The sequence below is a fragment of the Alnus glutinosa genome, chromosome 3 (genome assembly GCF_958979055.1).
Source record: "Alnus glutinosa chromosome 3, dhAlnGlut1.1, whole genome shotgun sequence".
Classification (NCBI taxonomy): domain Eukaryota; kingdom Viridiplantae; phylum Streptophyta; class Magnoliopsida; order Fagales; family Betulaceae; genus Alnus; species Alnus glutinosa.
This window is the reverse complement of record NC_084888.1, coordinates 33,856,060-33,873,041: the sequence shown is the minus strand read 5'-3', so window position 1 is coordinate 33,873,041 and position 16,982 is coordinate 33,856,060. Positions and strand designations below refer to the sequence as shown.

At 36.1% G+C, this 16,982-nt stretch overlaps 2 protein-coding genes and 1 non-coding gene across 3 annotated transcripts; 2 read left to right on the top strand and 1 right to left on the bottom strand.

Moving 5' to 3' along the window:
- The first annotated feature begins 740 nt into the window (after positions 1-740).
- Positions 741-892, top strand: LOC133865070 (U12 minor spliceosomal RNA). The gene has a single exon (XR_009899606.1). It is a non-coding gene; the product is annotated as a U12 minor spliceosomal RNA (small nuclear RNA).
- A 7,833-nt stretch (positions 893-8,725) lies between these two features.
- Positions 8,726-10,762, top strand: LOC133864543 (uncharacterized). The gene is made up of 4 exons (XM_062300914.1): positions 8,726-8,889; positions 9,112-9,179; positions 9,324-9,429; positions 10,107-10,762. The coding sequence occupies exons 1-4, from the start codon at positions 8,793-8,795 to the stop codon at positions 10,256-10,258; spliced, it is 423 nt and encodes a 140-aa protein (XP_062156898.1). The 5' UTR covers positions 8,726-8,792; the 3' UTR covers positions 10,259-10,762.
- A 952-nt stretch (positions 10,763-11,714) lies between these two features.
- On the bottom strand, positions 11,715-16,765 carry LOC133863391 (protein FAR1-RELATED SEQUENCE 1-like). Its single transcript, XM_062299333.1, has 2 exons — positions 16,001-16,765; positions 11,715-11,900 (listed from the first exon to the last, which is right to left on the bottom strand). The coding sequence occupies exons 1-2, from the start codon at positions 16,763-16,765 to the stop codon at positions 11,715-11,717; spliced, it is 951 nt and encodes a 316-aa protein (XP_062155317.1).
- Positions 16,766-16,982: the final 217 nt, after the last annotated feature.

Here is a 16,982-nt window from a genome sequence, read left to right as displayed (position 1 = left end):
TATTTAAAGCATTTTCCCCATTTTTTTTTCTTCAATTTTTTTTTTTGTTTGAAGCTTACTAGATCCTATTGCTTCTTAGATTAGAGGCAATTAAGTGAAACGATGATTATACCATATTTTATGCCACACGGTTTTATACTAGCAAAAAAAATTGCATAATAATGAAAACTTGGACTGAAATGATTGTCAAGATGATCCGAAGCGTACTCAAAATAATGAGGTTAAATCGAAATGGGAGAGATCATTACTGTGTTTCAAGCATTTCGTCCTTGAAAAATGATACCGACTTGATTATTTGGCCCTTCACTAGACTGAACATTTTGTAAACAAGTTTTTGTAAGTGGAACTAAACATTTTAATTAACAAGAAAATATAGCGGCCCGTTTGTTATACTCTTTATTTATTTGGTTATCAAAACAAAAATTTTAACAAACAACCAAAAACGCTTTTCAAAACAAACAAAATATCTTTGAAAATACATAAGCTGATTTGACATTTATGTTATGTCACGTCATAATACTTTTTTTAAACAAAAATAGTCTTAAAATACATTAACAAAGTCACTTCTGACGTTTCAAACAAATCATAATCCTTGGTGTTGTTTAAATTTCATTGAGCACGTGGGCTGCTCTGTCCTGACTCCTTGCAACCGCCAGCTCCAAATTGTCCCACATCGAAAATTCACCAAAACCTCGTCAAGGTGGAGCCATATAAATAGGACTTCAGTGGGACTAAACAAATTGCCTTAAACTAATGAGTAAGGAAAACAAAGCGCGCGGTGGGAGCCGCTCGCAGCGCCCACAGTAACATGCGCAAGAATTTATGGAGGGGTGATAGGCTGGCCAAGCGCTGACGCTGCTTACTTTGCAGAACTCGCTTGTGCGGGCCTCCCAATTACCCATCCCCCAATACTCGTTTCCCAAATCTTTTGTTGCATCATTTTCGGAAATTTCCAATAATTTGTGCCTGGAAAAAATCCCACTTGATCGATGTGGGACCGTAACGGTCACTTGGTTAACTTTATAAACCTCAGGTTGTGGGCCATGGGTATATATTCCTTCTGCAAAATAGCCAAATCTATTATGTTGTGCGTATTGGATTTTTCTTGTTTATCGGACAGGAGTGACATAAAGGAGATCTGAAAAAAGGGCATGTGCTGTAATTTTTGTCCCTTTCTTTGCGTTATTCAATTTCTACCTTTCAACCTTCCAATCAACTGCGTTGTTCATCCTTTTGCTTACAGGTGGGCGTTGGGGTCGGAAATGGTGTTTTCGATTCCCGACTGTGCTTGTCGGTGAAGTTAGGTTACCCGACTTCATTCTATCAAGGAATAATTTCAAAAAAATCGAATAATTCGAAGAAAAAAAAGGAAAAAAGCTATAATGTTCGGTTGGATAAATCGGAAATTCAACCATAGATTCAACAAGAATCACAAGATTTCAGCCTAAACTTTCAAGTTTCCAACAAAGTTGAACAAACGTTACAAACCAGTGAAACCACAATAACTCAAAACTCTCAAACTCAACAATAATCAAACCCACAAATCAAAATATATATAAATCAAAGAAAAAAAATAAACCCAGGTACCAAATCAACAGGATTGGCTATTTGGCTCGTGGTCCTTGTGAATCATGATCTTCTTAGTTCTTGGCTTCTTGCTGCACAGACCGGACGTGGCATCGTGGATCTCATGGTACATGTGGACAGTGGAGGCTTGCGGAATAGGAGGGCAGCAAATGTGCGAGGCGTGAGCAGCAGCAGGTATTGGAGAGGGAGGGAGATCGGCGAATGTGAGAGACTAAGAGACTGAGAGTGGGAAACGGTAGAGATGATTCTAGGGTTTGAAAAGTGAGAAAAATTCGTATATATAAGCTTGCTAAATGGTGTCGTTTTAGTTGTTATTTTAGGGTATTTTTGATAACGCGTCAAACGACACTGTTTTGCTTAATGTCGGGTCTGGTCGAAACCTGACATAAATATCCTTTTACCCGATTACCGACCAACTATTAAATTGGTAAATTTTTTTATTCTGATTTACGATTTTTTTTATTTTACGTTAGCAGTCGAAGGCGGTTGGTGAGTTTTCGGTAATCGGATAATTTGCTCACCCCTACTTTTGCTGTCCTTTAAAATGTCCCCCCGTCTTATTTGGCAACCTTTTTGATCAACGTGGTTCATGTGATGAAAAGAATGAAGAACAGAGGTTTCAAAGCTAAGAGAAACCACTTGGTCGATCATCAGCACACCCAAACGGATAGAATATCTGACCTAGCCATTCACATTTTAGTTGATCATAATAAGCACACCCACTTGGTTGATCATATCATTTAGGTGGTCCATTTACTCTACATTAATTGCGTATCAAACCCAAACTCTCTGTACCATATATGGACTGAAAAGAAAGTCGACACTTTTGTCTACACATGTGGAGCAAGTGGGTTAAGATTCTCTATAATTCCAGTGAGTAATACTAGAAATCAAATCATTATTCAATAACTATCCCATAATATTAATATGGCAATTCAACTAATCCTTAGATCAGTCATTATTATTATTTTTTAAAAAATAAAAAATAAGGATCGGTTAGAACTACCACCTCAGCATTGTGAGATAGATAGTTATGTGATACAAACTCGGTTTCTAACATTACTCAATTGAATTATCTGCAATTTTGATAATTGTAATTTGTATGTTGTCTTCTCGCAAGTATTTAACCATATGACAATCACGTGTTAACAAGCAAAAAGTTGTGAGTCTAGCATTATTCTTCCAAGATTTGGAATTTGAGGTTTTGTTGCATGGAGCGAAGGCAAATATCCCAGCTGAGTCGGCAGCATGCATCAACACGGATAGGATAGGCTAATCCTCCCCTGCAAAATGTGGATCTATGTTTTCCCTACCTCCTTGTTTTTGTCATGTAATACATGATTTACAGAAATAAAAATAAAGATGATGAAGGAGATGACTGGAGCACATTGACTGTGTCATTGAGAGACAAAAATATTGTGTTTGGGGGAATTTATACTTAACCCTTCTAACTAAGAATAAATTTGTAATGTTTTCTTTTTATCTTTTAATTTTTGCAGTGTCCTTCCAATTTATCATTGACATTGCAATGACAAATTCATGTGCAACGTACTTAGCACCCATGCAACATCTATATAATTCACCAACTAAATGTTGGCAATCCATCCTCAAATATAGGACTAACTTTTTGAGAGAAGCAATGTCGGACTTAGCTCTCACTCGTTCAATGTGGGCAAGCTATCCACCCAGGTGTCACAATATTGTAATATCCCAAAAATTTAGTCTCATATATATTGGGTAGATGAATTGTTCATATTAATTCCCAAAAAATTAGCAGATTATAAATGTGTTTATGTGTGTTAAGTTCTACATTAATTTTTTACTACGTGAGATTAAACTTTATAAATAATTTGAGAAGCTCAAATTATAAATTGATTAATTTATTTAAGGTGATAGATAACAGACGTGAGTAACTCAAATTGTAGTCGTGTTATTCTGTGTGAATATCTTTATAATTTGCATCTATGACGGCTACGTTTAGCAAACTAATTTTTTTTTTTTCTAAGAAAAGTTAACTTCATTTGCACACCTTACTAAATAATTTTCTTTATTTTTTTTTTTACAAAAAAATTAAATTAAACTTTGTTGGTACAGTTTTCGATACGGTATGAATTGCACGTTCTTCACGCTTTAGGAGTCTTGCTCTGATGCCTAAATTAGCTTATGTGAGAAAAATTTTGCTTAATGCACAAGAGTTCAGTCTGAGTTTATATCTGAGGTATGAGCCTATTTATAGGCAAAAAGGTAAAAAATGGAAATCAACTGCTCCTTGATTTAGGAGTGTAATCAGAGTTTTACTTGGACTTTAATCCTTTAGTAGACATATAATCTGATCTGATCCAAGAAAATCCAGAATCAGATTGGACTAGGAGTCCTATCCCGATTCTACCGGGAATAGGACTACTGATCAAACTGGACTTGGACTAGGAGTCTTATCCCGATTCTACTGGGGATCGGATTGCTGATCGGATTATGATTCATACTCTAATTCAACTTGGAGTAGAGTCCTAATCTGGATTTCATGGGATAACTAATACCTGATTTCTTGGAACTTGCTTGTCTCGGGCCTTGGCTAACTGAGTTGACTATCAATCCCTGGTTGTCTATATTCCCGGGACTCAATCTGGATTTACTTTCTGTTGCGTATTCTCGGGAATAGTTGCTTGGTGTCTATCTCTCGGGATAGGACTTGTCCGGGAGTCCTGCTATCTTGGCTAGTGGTGTGCATGGGGTGGGGCGGGGCGAATTTCTACCATTTTTGCCCTTGCCTCGCAACACTGCGGTTTTGGAAAATGCCACCCGTGAACCGTAAAAGATGAGTTAGATCCGTGTGGTGCGGTGCGGGGCGGGTTTGGGCGAAGTAGATGAAGAGACGAAAACAAGAAACAAAACCAAATCCTGGCAATCAACAAAACCCAAATCATGGCAATTAACAAAACCCATATACCCATTGAAACAAGAAACAAAACAACGGAATAAAATTTTGGTACTGGACGAAGCCGCTCGACGCTCACAATTAGATGCACGACACAGCTATGGCTTCAAAGATCACTAACAAGGGAAAAACGAGGATGAAGAGCGGCGGCAGGGTGAACCGGTGAAGAACAAGGGGAAAACGAAGAGTTTTGGAGGCTAGATCTTCGTGCGGCGCTAGGTTAGAAAACGAAGAGAAGATGAGAAATGAAAGTCTTGGAGGCTGGAGGCGCTAGGTTAGAAAAGTAGAAAATGAAGGGTCTAGAAGACTAGAAGTTAGGTCTCTTTTGTTTTGTTTTTTTTTTTTTTTTTTTTTAACTTGCGGGGCGAGGCGGGGTTTTTTAAAACCCCAAGCTGTAACCCGCCCAGCCCCGCATGGGTTGGACAAAATCCAACTCGTATCCGCAAAAAAATACTTAAAAACCAGTATTTGCAGGGCGGGGTGGGGCGGGGTGGGGCGGGGTGGGGGATGCCAGTTGGTGCGGGTGGGCGGGTTTTTGCCCACCCCTAGTCTCAGCTACTTAGTATCTATCTCCCGGGAGTTCTACTGTCAATCCTTCTTAAGTCGGTATTGACTTGAATGCCCATGATTCTTTATATGGGCCGGTCTGAATGGAATTATTCCCAACAAATTCTTTTCTACTTTATATCACATCAATCAATTTTATTTTATTTTTCATCTCAAGACTCTTTACCAAACAAACCAAAATACTTTTTTGATTTGATTTGTTGAGAAATGATTCTCATTTTTCCGTACTCCATTTCTGTAAACCCACCTAGTAAATTTTGAAAAGTAAAAATGACTGGAATCGAATGAGGTGTAAGTTTTGTAACATCCTTGTGAATCGTGATAGGTTTTTTGTTTTTTGAGGGGGGCCTGGGACGTGATAGACTGATAGTACGTACGTCTTTGATATGAGCGAGCTTTTGGATCATATATAATTGATCACACAGCTGTCAAAGACAATCTTAACGCCAGCGAGCGTGCTTCACAAATAGCTAGCTACTTCGATCGATCTGATTTCTTTTGTCCCGTTACCCTTGGAGCAATATGCATCTTTTTCTATTGTACGGTAAACCAATGACCTTTCATATTCAATGTATAAAAGATGGTGGCCGGTAAAGCCCCTTACACTTTCTGTGATTGTAAACCAATCATAATCTGACACGCCATCAAGCTCAATCTAGAATGATATCTGATCATGGCCATCGCTGTGTACGTGCATGTGTTGACAAGCCAAAACCGGCTGAATTGTTGCGGCACCATTCGTTACATTTACATGTGCACCTCTGAGGTGCGCACATGCATGCTCTCGATCTACATTTTGTGATTATTAGGAAACTGATGAAAAAAGTTGTTTATATTCTCGTAGGCATAAAGAGTAATACAATATATTAGTATAGAGGCCGGTTATTGAAGATGAGCGGAGCTCTGACAATTAGGAGTTTTTCAAAATACATCTGTATACATGCATGCATGTTGAGTTTTCTTAATTATAAGTATTTTATGTTGTAACCTTAAATCATATAGTAAAATATATATAGTCGCATTCTTGTGGACGTAGCACGTAAATCTATCTCAATTTTCTCTTTTTTAGATTTCGTATTATCCATCATTATTGCATGTGCATGGTAACAACAGAAACGTGTTCCATAGACCACACAGAAAATTTCTTTCCCTAGTGGATTTAACGATGTTGGATATATGATTTAATGATGAAAATGAGATCGATCACATGATAAATATGTTGTCATGTAATGTAATTATAACATTGTTGTGATCGATCCAAAGGCCACGTGATAAAATAACAATTTTTTCATTGGTCATTTCAAAGATTATTTCACTCCAATAATATAGTTATATTATTAGGGTTCATCTTGCATGGAGGTTCCTGCACTGGCTCGCGTATGATAATATATAACGTTGTATAGTGTGTAGGCTAGGGGTCCAGTATTAGTGTTTTTATAGTGTGCAGTAGACGAAAATATCCAACAATTAATTCATTTTTCTGGATGTATCCGGGTCTATATATTGTGCCCACTAGAGCCTAATTGTTCTTTCTTCTTTCTTCTTTGTTCTCTTTTTATTATTTTTATTTTCAGAGGAAATATGTTGACGGTCTGTATGCTGAACTACAAGAAACAAGACAAAACTGTCAAGAACGAACACAAAAGCTGATGCACTTAAGAACAAACTATAGGTTAAAGAAGAATCCTTCTCATCACACTTTTATCACATTTCATTTTATTGGCGTGTTGCTGCTTATTTGTCATTATTTTATTTTATTTTAAAAAAAAATAATGATTGATTGATAATATTATATCAGTAAAGTAGAATAAAATCGTAATATATAGCAATACTTATATCAGAGGAGATACTCAAGTAATTAATTAAAATTATTGGTAGTGTATTTGTTATCGAAGTGTTGGGATAATTAAGGGTACTGTATGGTGTGCTCAAATGTGGAGGATATAGTTTGATTATTAAAAGAAAAAACTAGGGTTTTCTCTAAAATGGAAAAGTTCCACATAAAAAAATGATGTTTTTACACGCTTGTGTGATATATAAATATTGCACGGAGATAAAGAATAATTATGGAAGAGCTAGAACTAGTAAAGTCATGGAGAATTTTGGAACTCAACACAATTCTCGTTCGAACTTGTTCATAATCTGCCCAGATGAGCTACGTGGTAAACAGAGAACAGTAAGCCTCGTTAAATAACTTGTTCAGACTAAGGTTAGCATAGAGGGCTTCATTTGGAAATCTTGTTCGCACAAGATGTATTATATATGAGGAAGAATGCCTTGTTCAGTAGCCCATTGGGTGGGCCGTCCGGACGTGCTACTTAGAAACAAAATTATGACACCCGTTTAAGATTTAGTCCAATAAACCATAGAGTTATTAGTTGAGACTAGAGGCTAATAGAGAAATGTAATTGCAGGGAACACACTTGGAGACTATAGTTCAGGAGATAAACCAAAGTTAGGGAGTATAAACTTATTGACCTTGCACTTGAATATTTTACAAATGCTTATTATATATATGTTTTTATTGGTGATATTGAGCCTTGAATATTTGAATGCAAATATGAAACTATTTTACCATGATGTGATTTATATGTGTTCAATGAAAAACAAATTTAAAAGAAAAAGAATTTTAAAAAAATAACGAGGTTTGGAAGGAAAATATGATTTTGTCAAAAGTGTAGCTTTGTGAAAATTAAAGGTTGTGAAAAAGTTTTAAAAAGAAAAGAAAAATTTATATATACTAGATTTTCTTCTTTGGCGAGTGTATGAGAGTGCTACATGAAATTTAGATATATTATTTCGCTATATATATGACTTATATAAAAGAGTTTATGAAGATGCTACGTGAAATTTAGACGTACAATTCCACTATATATATATGACTTGTACAAAAGTTGGGGTCGACGTTACAATTAGGCTGGATCGGGTTTGACTTAACCTATGATGGACCATATTGGCCTCCAGTTTGGGCCGTGAGTGGGTTATCCTCGGGTACACCACTATTAAAAAAGCAAGTTTATTTTCAAGTGCTATTAAAAAAACATTTGCTTATCATGTATTAAAGAATACATGACAATTTTATAGATTAAATTAGAAGAATTTCATCTAACCTAATTTGAAAGAAAATTCTGTCAACCCCTGTAACTAAGAGTGCTTCAAATTGGAATTTGAATCCTCTCCGGTTCATTTAAACAGGAGAGGAGCCGGTTAGTTGAAATGAAGGGGCAAATTTGTCTAAAAAGAAGTAAAATAACAAGTGTACCCCTCTCCTTAAACTAACCGGTTCTCTCCGGTGATCCTTGTCCTCCAAATTGAGCCTTACTTAAGTCATTAATAAGGCGAAGAATTAATAATTGAATAGAAGTAAAGTTAATTAGCTAGCTGACAAGAAGAAATCCGAGAGAAGATAGAGCCATCAAAAGTAGCAGAATTGAGATCCTAGAGTGGACACAAATTAAGCTCTGGCCCTTTTCGTAAAGCTAGACAAGACAGCGAGCTAGCGATCGAGTTGATTACATTGATCAGGTGCTCTTTGGAGAAACTGAGAGAAGGCGATCGAGTTCGAAAGCATAGGAATTGAATTGATCAATGATCACCAAACCCGGCCCTTCGTTTTTCAAATTTCAATGGAAAGACCGAGAAACATCCGATCCGATCCGTTTAATTGCTAGTGTGTGGTGCTTTGTGATGATCGAGAGGGGTGATGGTGGGTTTGTCATTTAGGAGGATTTGTAGTTGGTATGACCCACTTATCACGTGGAAGATGCAGCCTAATGGCAATCCTACAAGACAAAAAAATGGTCAGTTACAAATCTCCTCTAATCTCCTCCCAACCAATTATCATCTATCTCCCACGTGGGACTCCTGGCCCCACTCCCTCCCACCACCCCTTCTACTTTTACATACTATATTATGCTGCTTCGATCATGTTGCACCTATTCTCTCTTTCTCAGATTAATCTCCGATCATATATATTAACCGCTTCCTGTATTTCTCTTGGTTACATATATATATATATATAGTCTTGCTGATCAAGATCAGAGATTATAGGATCATGGGGGACTCTTCTAGTGCTTCATACATACACATGGTAACTGAGATATATATAAAACTTTTTAGCTCGATCGTTGTGTCTGATTTCAGTCATATTTTCGACCGTTGCAGTATGTTAATTGATTGAGCTTTTGTTTTTGTTATTGTTGTTGGTGATGATCGGAACTACTTGTATGTATAGGTGCAGCACCTGATAGAGAAGTGTCTGATCTTCCATATGACTAAAGAAGAGTGCATGGAAGCCCTTTCAAAACATGCAAACATCAAACCTGTCATCACCTCCACTGGTTTGTTTCTTTTAACTCTCTCGATCTTATTGGTTTCCTGCCCGTCTAGTCATCACAAGCTCACAAACAACACACACACGTAAGAGACAGACAGACAGAGAGGGTAGCGAAAAGAACAAGCTTGATAATTAGTTGAGTTGTAAATGCTTAAGCTTGTTTCGAAATTTGACAAGATCCCAAAAATAGGGATTTAATTAGCTTGGCATATTTATCTCTTGAATGATCTTGAACTAATGGTTTGCACGATCGATCTCAAACTTCAGTCAAATATATATCTTAGTGACCTTTGAGTACAAACAATTTTTTTGAGGCTATGCCGGTAGACAAAGTCGAAGTTTTATCCAATCTGTGTGGAGGGAGTGTTTTACACGCCACACGGATTTGAAATTTGTCCCAACAAAAATGAATATACGAAGTGACCATACTTTAGATCATCTGATGAGCCTATCTAACCAGATTGGGCTTTGCTCTAGGTTTTGGTTTGTAAAAACTTGTTCTGAGCAGAAGCAACTAACGTAGCTCGGTTTGTGCTGGAAAAATGATAACGTTAATATATATAACTCACACACACACACACACACGGACACGGAGATAAGATTAATGTAGTACTGGAAAAATGATGACGTTACAGCCAATAATGCATGCATCAATAATATATATACATCTGCACTATGCAGTGTGGAATGAACTGGAGAAAGAAAACAAGGAATTCTTTGAGGCCTATGCTGAGTCTAAGAGCAAAGCAGACGACCGAATGTCGGAGGAAGAGACAAGCCGAATGATCCAGAAGATGATATCGGATTCGTCGACCAAGGATTCCGACGACTGACATGCCATATGAAAACGATATATCCTTCCCTTTGTGTTCTGGTTGGTAGCCAGCCAGCTGGTTGCAGTACCTTAAAAACTCTTTACATAGAGCCAAACACAAAGGTATTAGAGTGATCAGTACTTGTTTGTTACCGCGCCTGGTCCTCAACTCCCCCATGCATATTATATCAATTTATACGGAAGATCACGGAGTATTTAGCAGTCCCCGGCCTCCCCCCCCACCCCCAAATAATTCGCTTGCAGTGACGAATCAGAAGACGCCGCGTTACTGTATTATCTAATCTCTGGGTAAATAAATCGGGAACATTGTGATTTAGTTAACTGATCAATTAGGGTGTGAGACTTATCTGAGTGAGATCTATCATATGGTTCCACTCCATGTGAGTATGTTGTGTAAAATATATTGTACAAGGATTACTTCCCATTTGTTATTATGATCCATGTGGCATATATATATATTATGCTAAAGGAATTACACCTTTAATTATAATTTCTTTACAAATTAGCCTACTAGTCATGTGGTATTAATTATTATGTCATTTATTAAATAATTAAATTTATGAATTAATTTGGTTGCTTAATTTTTTCTCTATTAAGAAATATACTATATAAATTTTAATTTCTTTTTTTGTTCCATTCATTTTGCAGTTGTACACTTTTTTTCATTGTTTTATTTTTTTTTCCTAGAGTTTTAGGTTTGTTTTTTAATTTTGGGAAATGGGAATCTTTGGTTTACCCTTTTTTTCCTTTTATTTTTTTGGATTTAAGGAAAAATGATTTTTTTTTTTTTTTTTTTTTTTTTTTTTTAGCCTGCGCTTAACGGCTTAAGGCAGTGTTTGGCAGCACACAAACCAAAACAGAGTAGTACGTGTGTCTTTTTCCCTACTTTATTCACATTTTCCTAAAACAATCAACATCAAAATATTCTTACTTTTTTCACTTTTTATATCACATCAATAATTTTTTATTATTATTCAAATAAAAAAATTCACTATAATACAAAACTTTTTCACTTTTCTATATAAATTATTTTTACTTTATATCACATCTGTCACTTTTTACCAACTCAAAAATTCTTTTCCCACTATTCTGTTATGTTCACTCACTTGCCAAACATGCCCCAAGTATTGTTATTCTTTTTCAATTTTTTATACAAGAGAGTAATGTAGATGTGCATGTTTAGTACACTTGGGTCATTTTCTGATCTTTCTATTTTAAAAATTAACAATCAGATCTGTATCTCCACACGTAAGTCTTATGTGAGTCATATAGATTTAAGGAGAAAATACAATTAATCCCCTCAAAGTTTGACCACTTTTTCAATTTTGCTTCCAATGTTTAAAACTTTGCAATGTGCCCCAATGAAGTTTCCAAACTTGTCAATGAGGCCAATCATTTAGTGAATTTCGTCTGCTCTGATGGAAAGGGTCTCACGTGCTCCGTACGTGATTTTTTCATGCAAGCTTCTCCATTTTACCCACAGTGCTTATCACCTTGTCCAAAACGACCGGAAACGCAATGCTTGCAGGCTTTTCAGCCGCAAGTGCTACACCCCACGTCCTGAAGGAAAAAGCATCACTACTCTCTTGAGCTTGGATTTGCGAGGAGTCGGCCGGATTCCAGCCATGGAATATCCACATCTTGATAGACATAATGCAGATTAGTAGAGTCAAGGCAGTCATTGACATAAACACGAACAGGCTGAGCATTATCATCATAGAAGATGAAGTTAGCGTTTAACCAATATAGGTTTGTGAAATCTGTTTGTTTCCCTCCCAGCGTATACCATACGGTCCACGTTGGAGTGGTGAAAGAAAAAGATTGGACCTCTACCGGCAGAGTAAAAGTTGCCCATGTCCTCTGAATTAGGCATGTTTTTATCACCGCACCATAAGTGGATGTTATTGTGAGGATTGCTCTCGATTGAGCCAGCACCTGGGTCAATTTCATCCCCGGCGCGGTAAAGGCTGCCGAGGAATAGCTTTGCGTTCTTGCCGCTTGAGGGTAAAATGGAGAAGCTTGTATAAAAAAAATCATGTACGGAGCACGTGAGGCCATTTTCGTCAAAACAGACGGAAATCACTAACAGATTAGCCACATTGACAAATTTGGAAACTTCATTGGGAGCACATTGAAAAGTTTTAAACATTGGAGACAAAATTAAAAAAGTGGCCAAACTTTGAAGGGGTTAATTGTATTTTCTGGTTAAATTTTAATATGAGAGAATATATAGAAGAAGAATAGCACTAGCAGAATAATAAATAAAATAAAAAATAGATAATTAATTTCACAAAAGGGTATCGAATTATACGCCGTTTTGAGATAAAAGTATTGAACTAGCAAACGTCTCAAACTGGGGTATTCACGTTTTCAAACGTCTCACTTAAAGGTTAGGATTTGCTGTTAAATCCTATCAAAATTCTCAAAATACCACTATATTTTTTTTTTTTAAAAAAAGAAAATTTATAAGAATTTTCAAAGATTCAGGTATGGGTATTTTTGCAAATTCCGTTAAATTTTGATCAACACTTAAATTCTAGCATTTTTTTTTCTTTTTTTCCTAAAAAAAAAAAAAATGGTATTTTGGGTACTTCGTTAAGATTTAACAGCAAATCCTAACGGAGTACCTTTAAGTAAGACGTTTGAAAATATGGATACCATAGTTTGAGATGTTTGCTAGTTCGTTACCTTTATCTCAAAACGGCGTATACTTCGATACCCTTTTGTAAAGTTATCCCAATAAAAAATCAATTATCTTCTTGATATTTGAATGAAGTTTGGGATTGGTTTGTGATTTTTATTTTATTTTTTATTTTTAAAAAAAGGGTTTGTGATCGAATTTGATAAAGAGACACTTAGAATCACGTGCATGTGATCGAATGAAGCGAATAAATTAGTGGGGACTACTTAAGCGGCCTTCATCGCGGGCATGAACTTTTTTCTTGGCGAGTGAGGGTGATGTTTAGCGGTTGTGTATGAGGCAGGGGTCTCAAATCAGTACTTATACCATCAACTTCACTTCAAATAATTTCAAACTTGCGGTGAAATATGTTGCATATGGGAGGAGGAGAGCATGCATGGGTGCATGTGCATCCCAATTATGTATCATGTATACATTGTATGTATGGCTTCTAAGCTATATGAGCATATCAATCTAAAGTTTAGCGGCCAAAAAAGAGTGAAGAATTCTATTATTTTGGAATCTAGATGTCAGGAACAAAAAAAGTACTAGCAGTATATTTATGCTTATCATTTTAAAAACACTAATTAATTTATGATTAGAGTTTTAATTAAGAAATTAATGTGTAACTTAGCACATATATAACATTTATATAATCCACCGACTCAATGTGAGCAATCCATCAACCAAATATGGGGCTAACTTTCTGAGGGAAGCAATGTCGAACGTTGGTGATTGTGATTTTTTTGGGTAGGCTGATAACAAAATGTCTACTTACGAAAAAAAAAAATTAATGGAACATTTAAAAGACCCGGAATAAAGAACTCGGGCCAAAATTGCTAGACTTGAAAAATTTATAGAAACAAAATACAAGAACAGCACCACCCGCTGCCCCTACTTCCACATCAACAGTACCACTCGCTGCTTGCTCCTGCTCCCACACCAACAGCACCACCGGCCTGCTGCTCCACCATCCGCACCATCAGCTTCCACCTCTTCTATTGTTTCTCTTCAACATTCTATCCAAACAAAGCACATACTAACAAATTATTTGGTGTGGCACCTCCAGGCAATACCTTATCTGGAAAGCCAAGATCTTTTGGGTTATGTGGATGGCAGTATCCCACCATCACCAAAAACAATATCTGGCCCGTGATCAAGTCTAGTTCCAAATCCAGCTTATCAACAATGGCGGAAGCGGGATCAAATGATCCTCATTGTCCTGCTCTCTTTCTTGACTGAGACTGTACTCAGTCAAGTGATTGGCCACTCCACTTCTCGAACTCTTTGGAAAGCTCTAGAGAAAATGTTCAAGGCCAAATCAGAGGGCCAGAAAAATGAACTTACGAAAAATAATTCAGTTAAATTGGTTTTGTTAAAGTTGCATTACTGTGTGCGCAACTATAGTAGTTGAAGACATGTATTAACGTCCGTGCTCAACTTTGTATTGACTTGTATCGATTTCAACAGAAATTTTGGGATTAGTGTTCATATAATTCTTCAATGTCCTATTAAGTTATATTTGCTCTTGAATGTCCATGTTAACAACTTCTAATTTGAGGTTATTTACTTTGATTCTCGTTTGTTGTTGTTGTTTAGTAACCCATCAATTCCTATTTTTGGTGCATTTGATGTGTGAAAAAATGAATAAAAAATGAGGTTCTTTATAGGATTTTATCGGAACAGAGTATCATGTTTGACAATGCCGGTTGTTTTTCATACATTCAACAAATGCATAAGATAACCAGACATTATCCAAGTTCAAAATAATAGGGGATTCACCAAACATTTATGAAGTAACATCTTCCCTTGTTTTTTCCTATTTCATTTTCATCAATTTATATACAATATTTCTTAACCAATTTAAGCACCAGGTTGTTTCATCAACAGAAACAGATAAGATACAAACTGTAGTTTCATAAATGAAATTTAGTGCTGAACCTTTCAAAAACTCTTCACAAAAAAGATTCAAAAATATGCAATTCAACCTATCAACATTCATCAACCAAATATACAATTCAAACTCTCAAACCCAATGTGGAAAGTAATGGCTTGAATTAGAAGATGAATACTTAAGCCCTCAGCATCGATAATTGTAGGCAGGAAACTTTGATAGTTGAGTATGGCATAAACTTTATTGAAGATTGGCCACACATGTAAAGCAATCACCGGGTTACTTGGAATTATGGCATTAGCAACGTATGTCAACCAAGCAACTATTTGGGCTAGGTTGTTATTGATACAATAGGGTAATTGCCGCAACAAGTTGAACAATACTACTTGGCTCAAAGGGAGAGGATCCATAGTCAAGACCCGTTGTAGATCAACCTAAAAATATAATCTTTAATATCTAACACAATACAGTCACATCATTCTAAACTTAATTAGATTAGACAACTTTACCTGGGAGCATAGCCAGTTCACAATTGATACATTACATCTTTGCATGGCTGTAGTGAAAGCCTTTTTGTATTTGTGTTGGCTTACTAATATGGATAACCCATTTGTTAGATCAACCGGCAAATTCAACAAATGTACACATTACAAAGGTTCCATGATTTGTTTCCCTAATTGTAGGCATATGAAATTCTAATATTTAAACCACATAAATGGAATGCCAGCACAAAGAATTAAAAAATACATGTAAACTATACCTGAGAAAGAATACAAATCATGGTGACCACTCAAGGTTTGAGCCAATGTCGATGCTGAAGCGATAAAATCTTGCATAAACAAACGCTAAATAAGTACGTGAAATATCACATAATTATCAACTATCAATTGATAAATAAAGATATGTTAGTTAATCACCTGAGTATGAATTATATGATTGTGAGCTGCAGAAGGCATGAAGTTTGGTATATGTTGTCTTGATCTTCTGTTGCTTTGAAAGCCTACAACTAAAAATGGTTGTCTAAATGTGTTTAGAGCGTAATGCAAGAGAAATCTATGAGGGGAAATGCACATATTTTTAAGTAGAAGAGGGGGAAAAAATTTAGCAACCTGATTTTTTTGTCTTTTCTGTTTGCCATTGTTGTCTATCAATGGCTTGCTTAATACTTGGGATTTATTGGGCACTTTCTCAATAACGGGCACCTTTTTCGTTGTTGGTGGCTTCCCTTTACGTTTAACCTTAATAGGACTAAGCATCTTATCACTTTTAATGACTTCATTACAACTAGAAGATGCGACAGCAATTGAAATGCTATGAGAAGAGTGACTTGGCGCAAGGTTTAATTCACGAAATTTCTCTTTTAACTTATCAATATTATACATCACATCCATGCAACGTTCTACGCTTCCTGATGCGAGCGATACTAATTCTTCCAAATTATTTATAATCTTGTCATGCATTTGGGCATTAGGATTATCATCAACAGCATCAAAACTACTCTTATTCATAGAGTACTCTCGCTTTATATCCTTCCTCCATCTGTCAAGAAAATATCTTGATGGCAACGTTCTCACTTTCTTTGTCACTAACACAGAAATAGAATGCCTATATAAGATGCCTCTTAATTCAAATAACGTACAAGTACACTTCACTTCTAATTCATCTTCATTCAAGTAAACAAGAAATGTTTTTTCTATCATGTGGCTTTCAACAGAGACAATGAATTCAATAACTTCATAGGTAGAAATCGCACCTTCACTTTTGATAAGAGAGTTATTACAAGTCATAAGTTTTCCAAACTGCTCATGAACTTCTTTGAACTTTGCATTTGTGTAAACATCTTGAAACTGCTTCTCCAAAGGCAATGGGCTTATACATGAGATCATGCGATTAAAAGAATCGAAATCAGCACATGTCTCATTCTCGACCATTTTCTTTAAAGCCTTATTAAATTGATCAACAAATTCTTTCAATGTGGTATGTGAGTGCACGTAACCATTAAAAAATGCATTAATACTTTCACTTCGCTGTGTGATATTCATTCTTGTCCAAAATGTATCTTTCATGTATGCTGGCACCCAAAATGTCCTTTCACTATATAATTCACGCAACCATGCATTATAGTGAAGATGATAACTCCTCAATAAT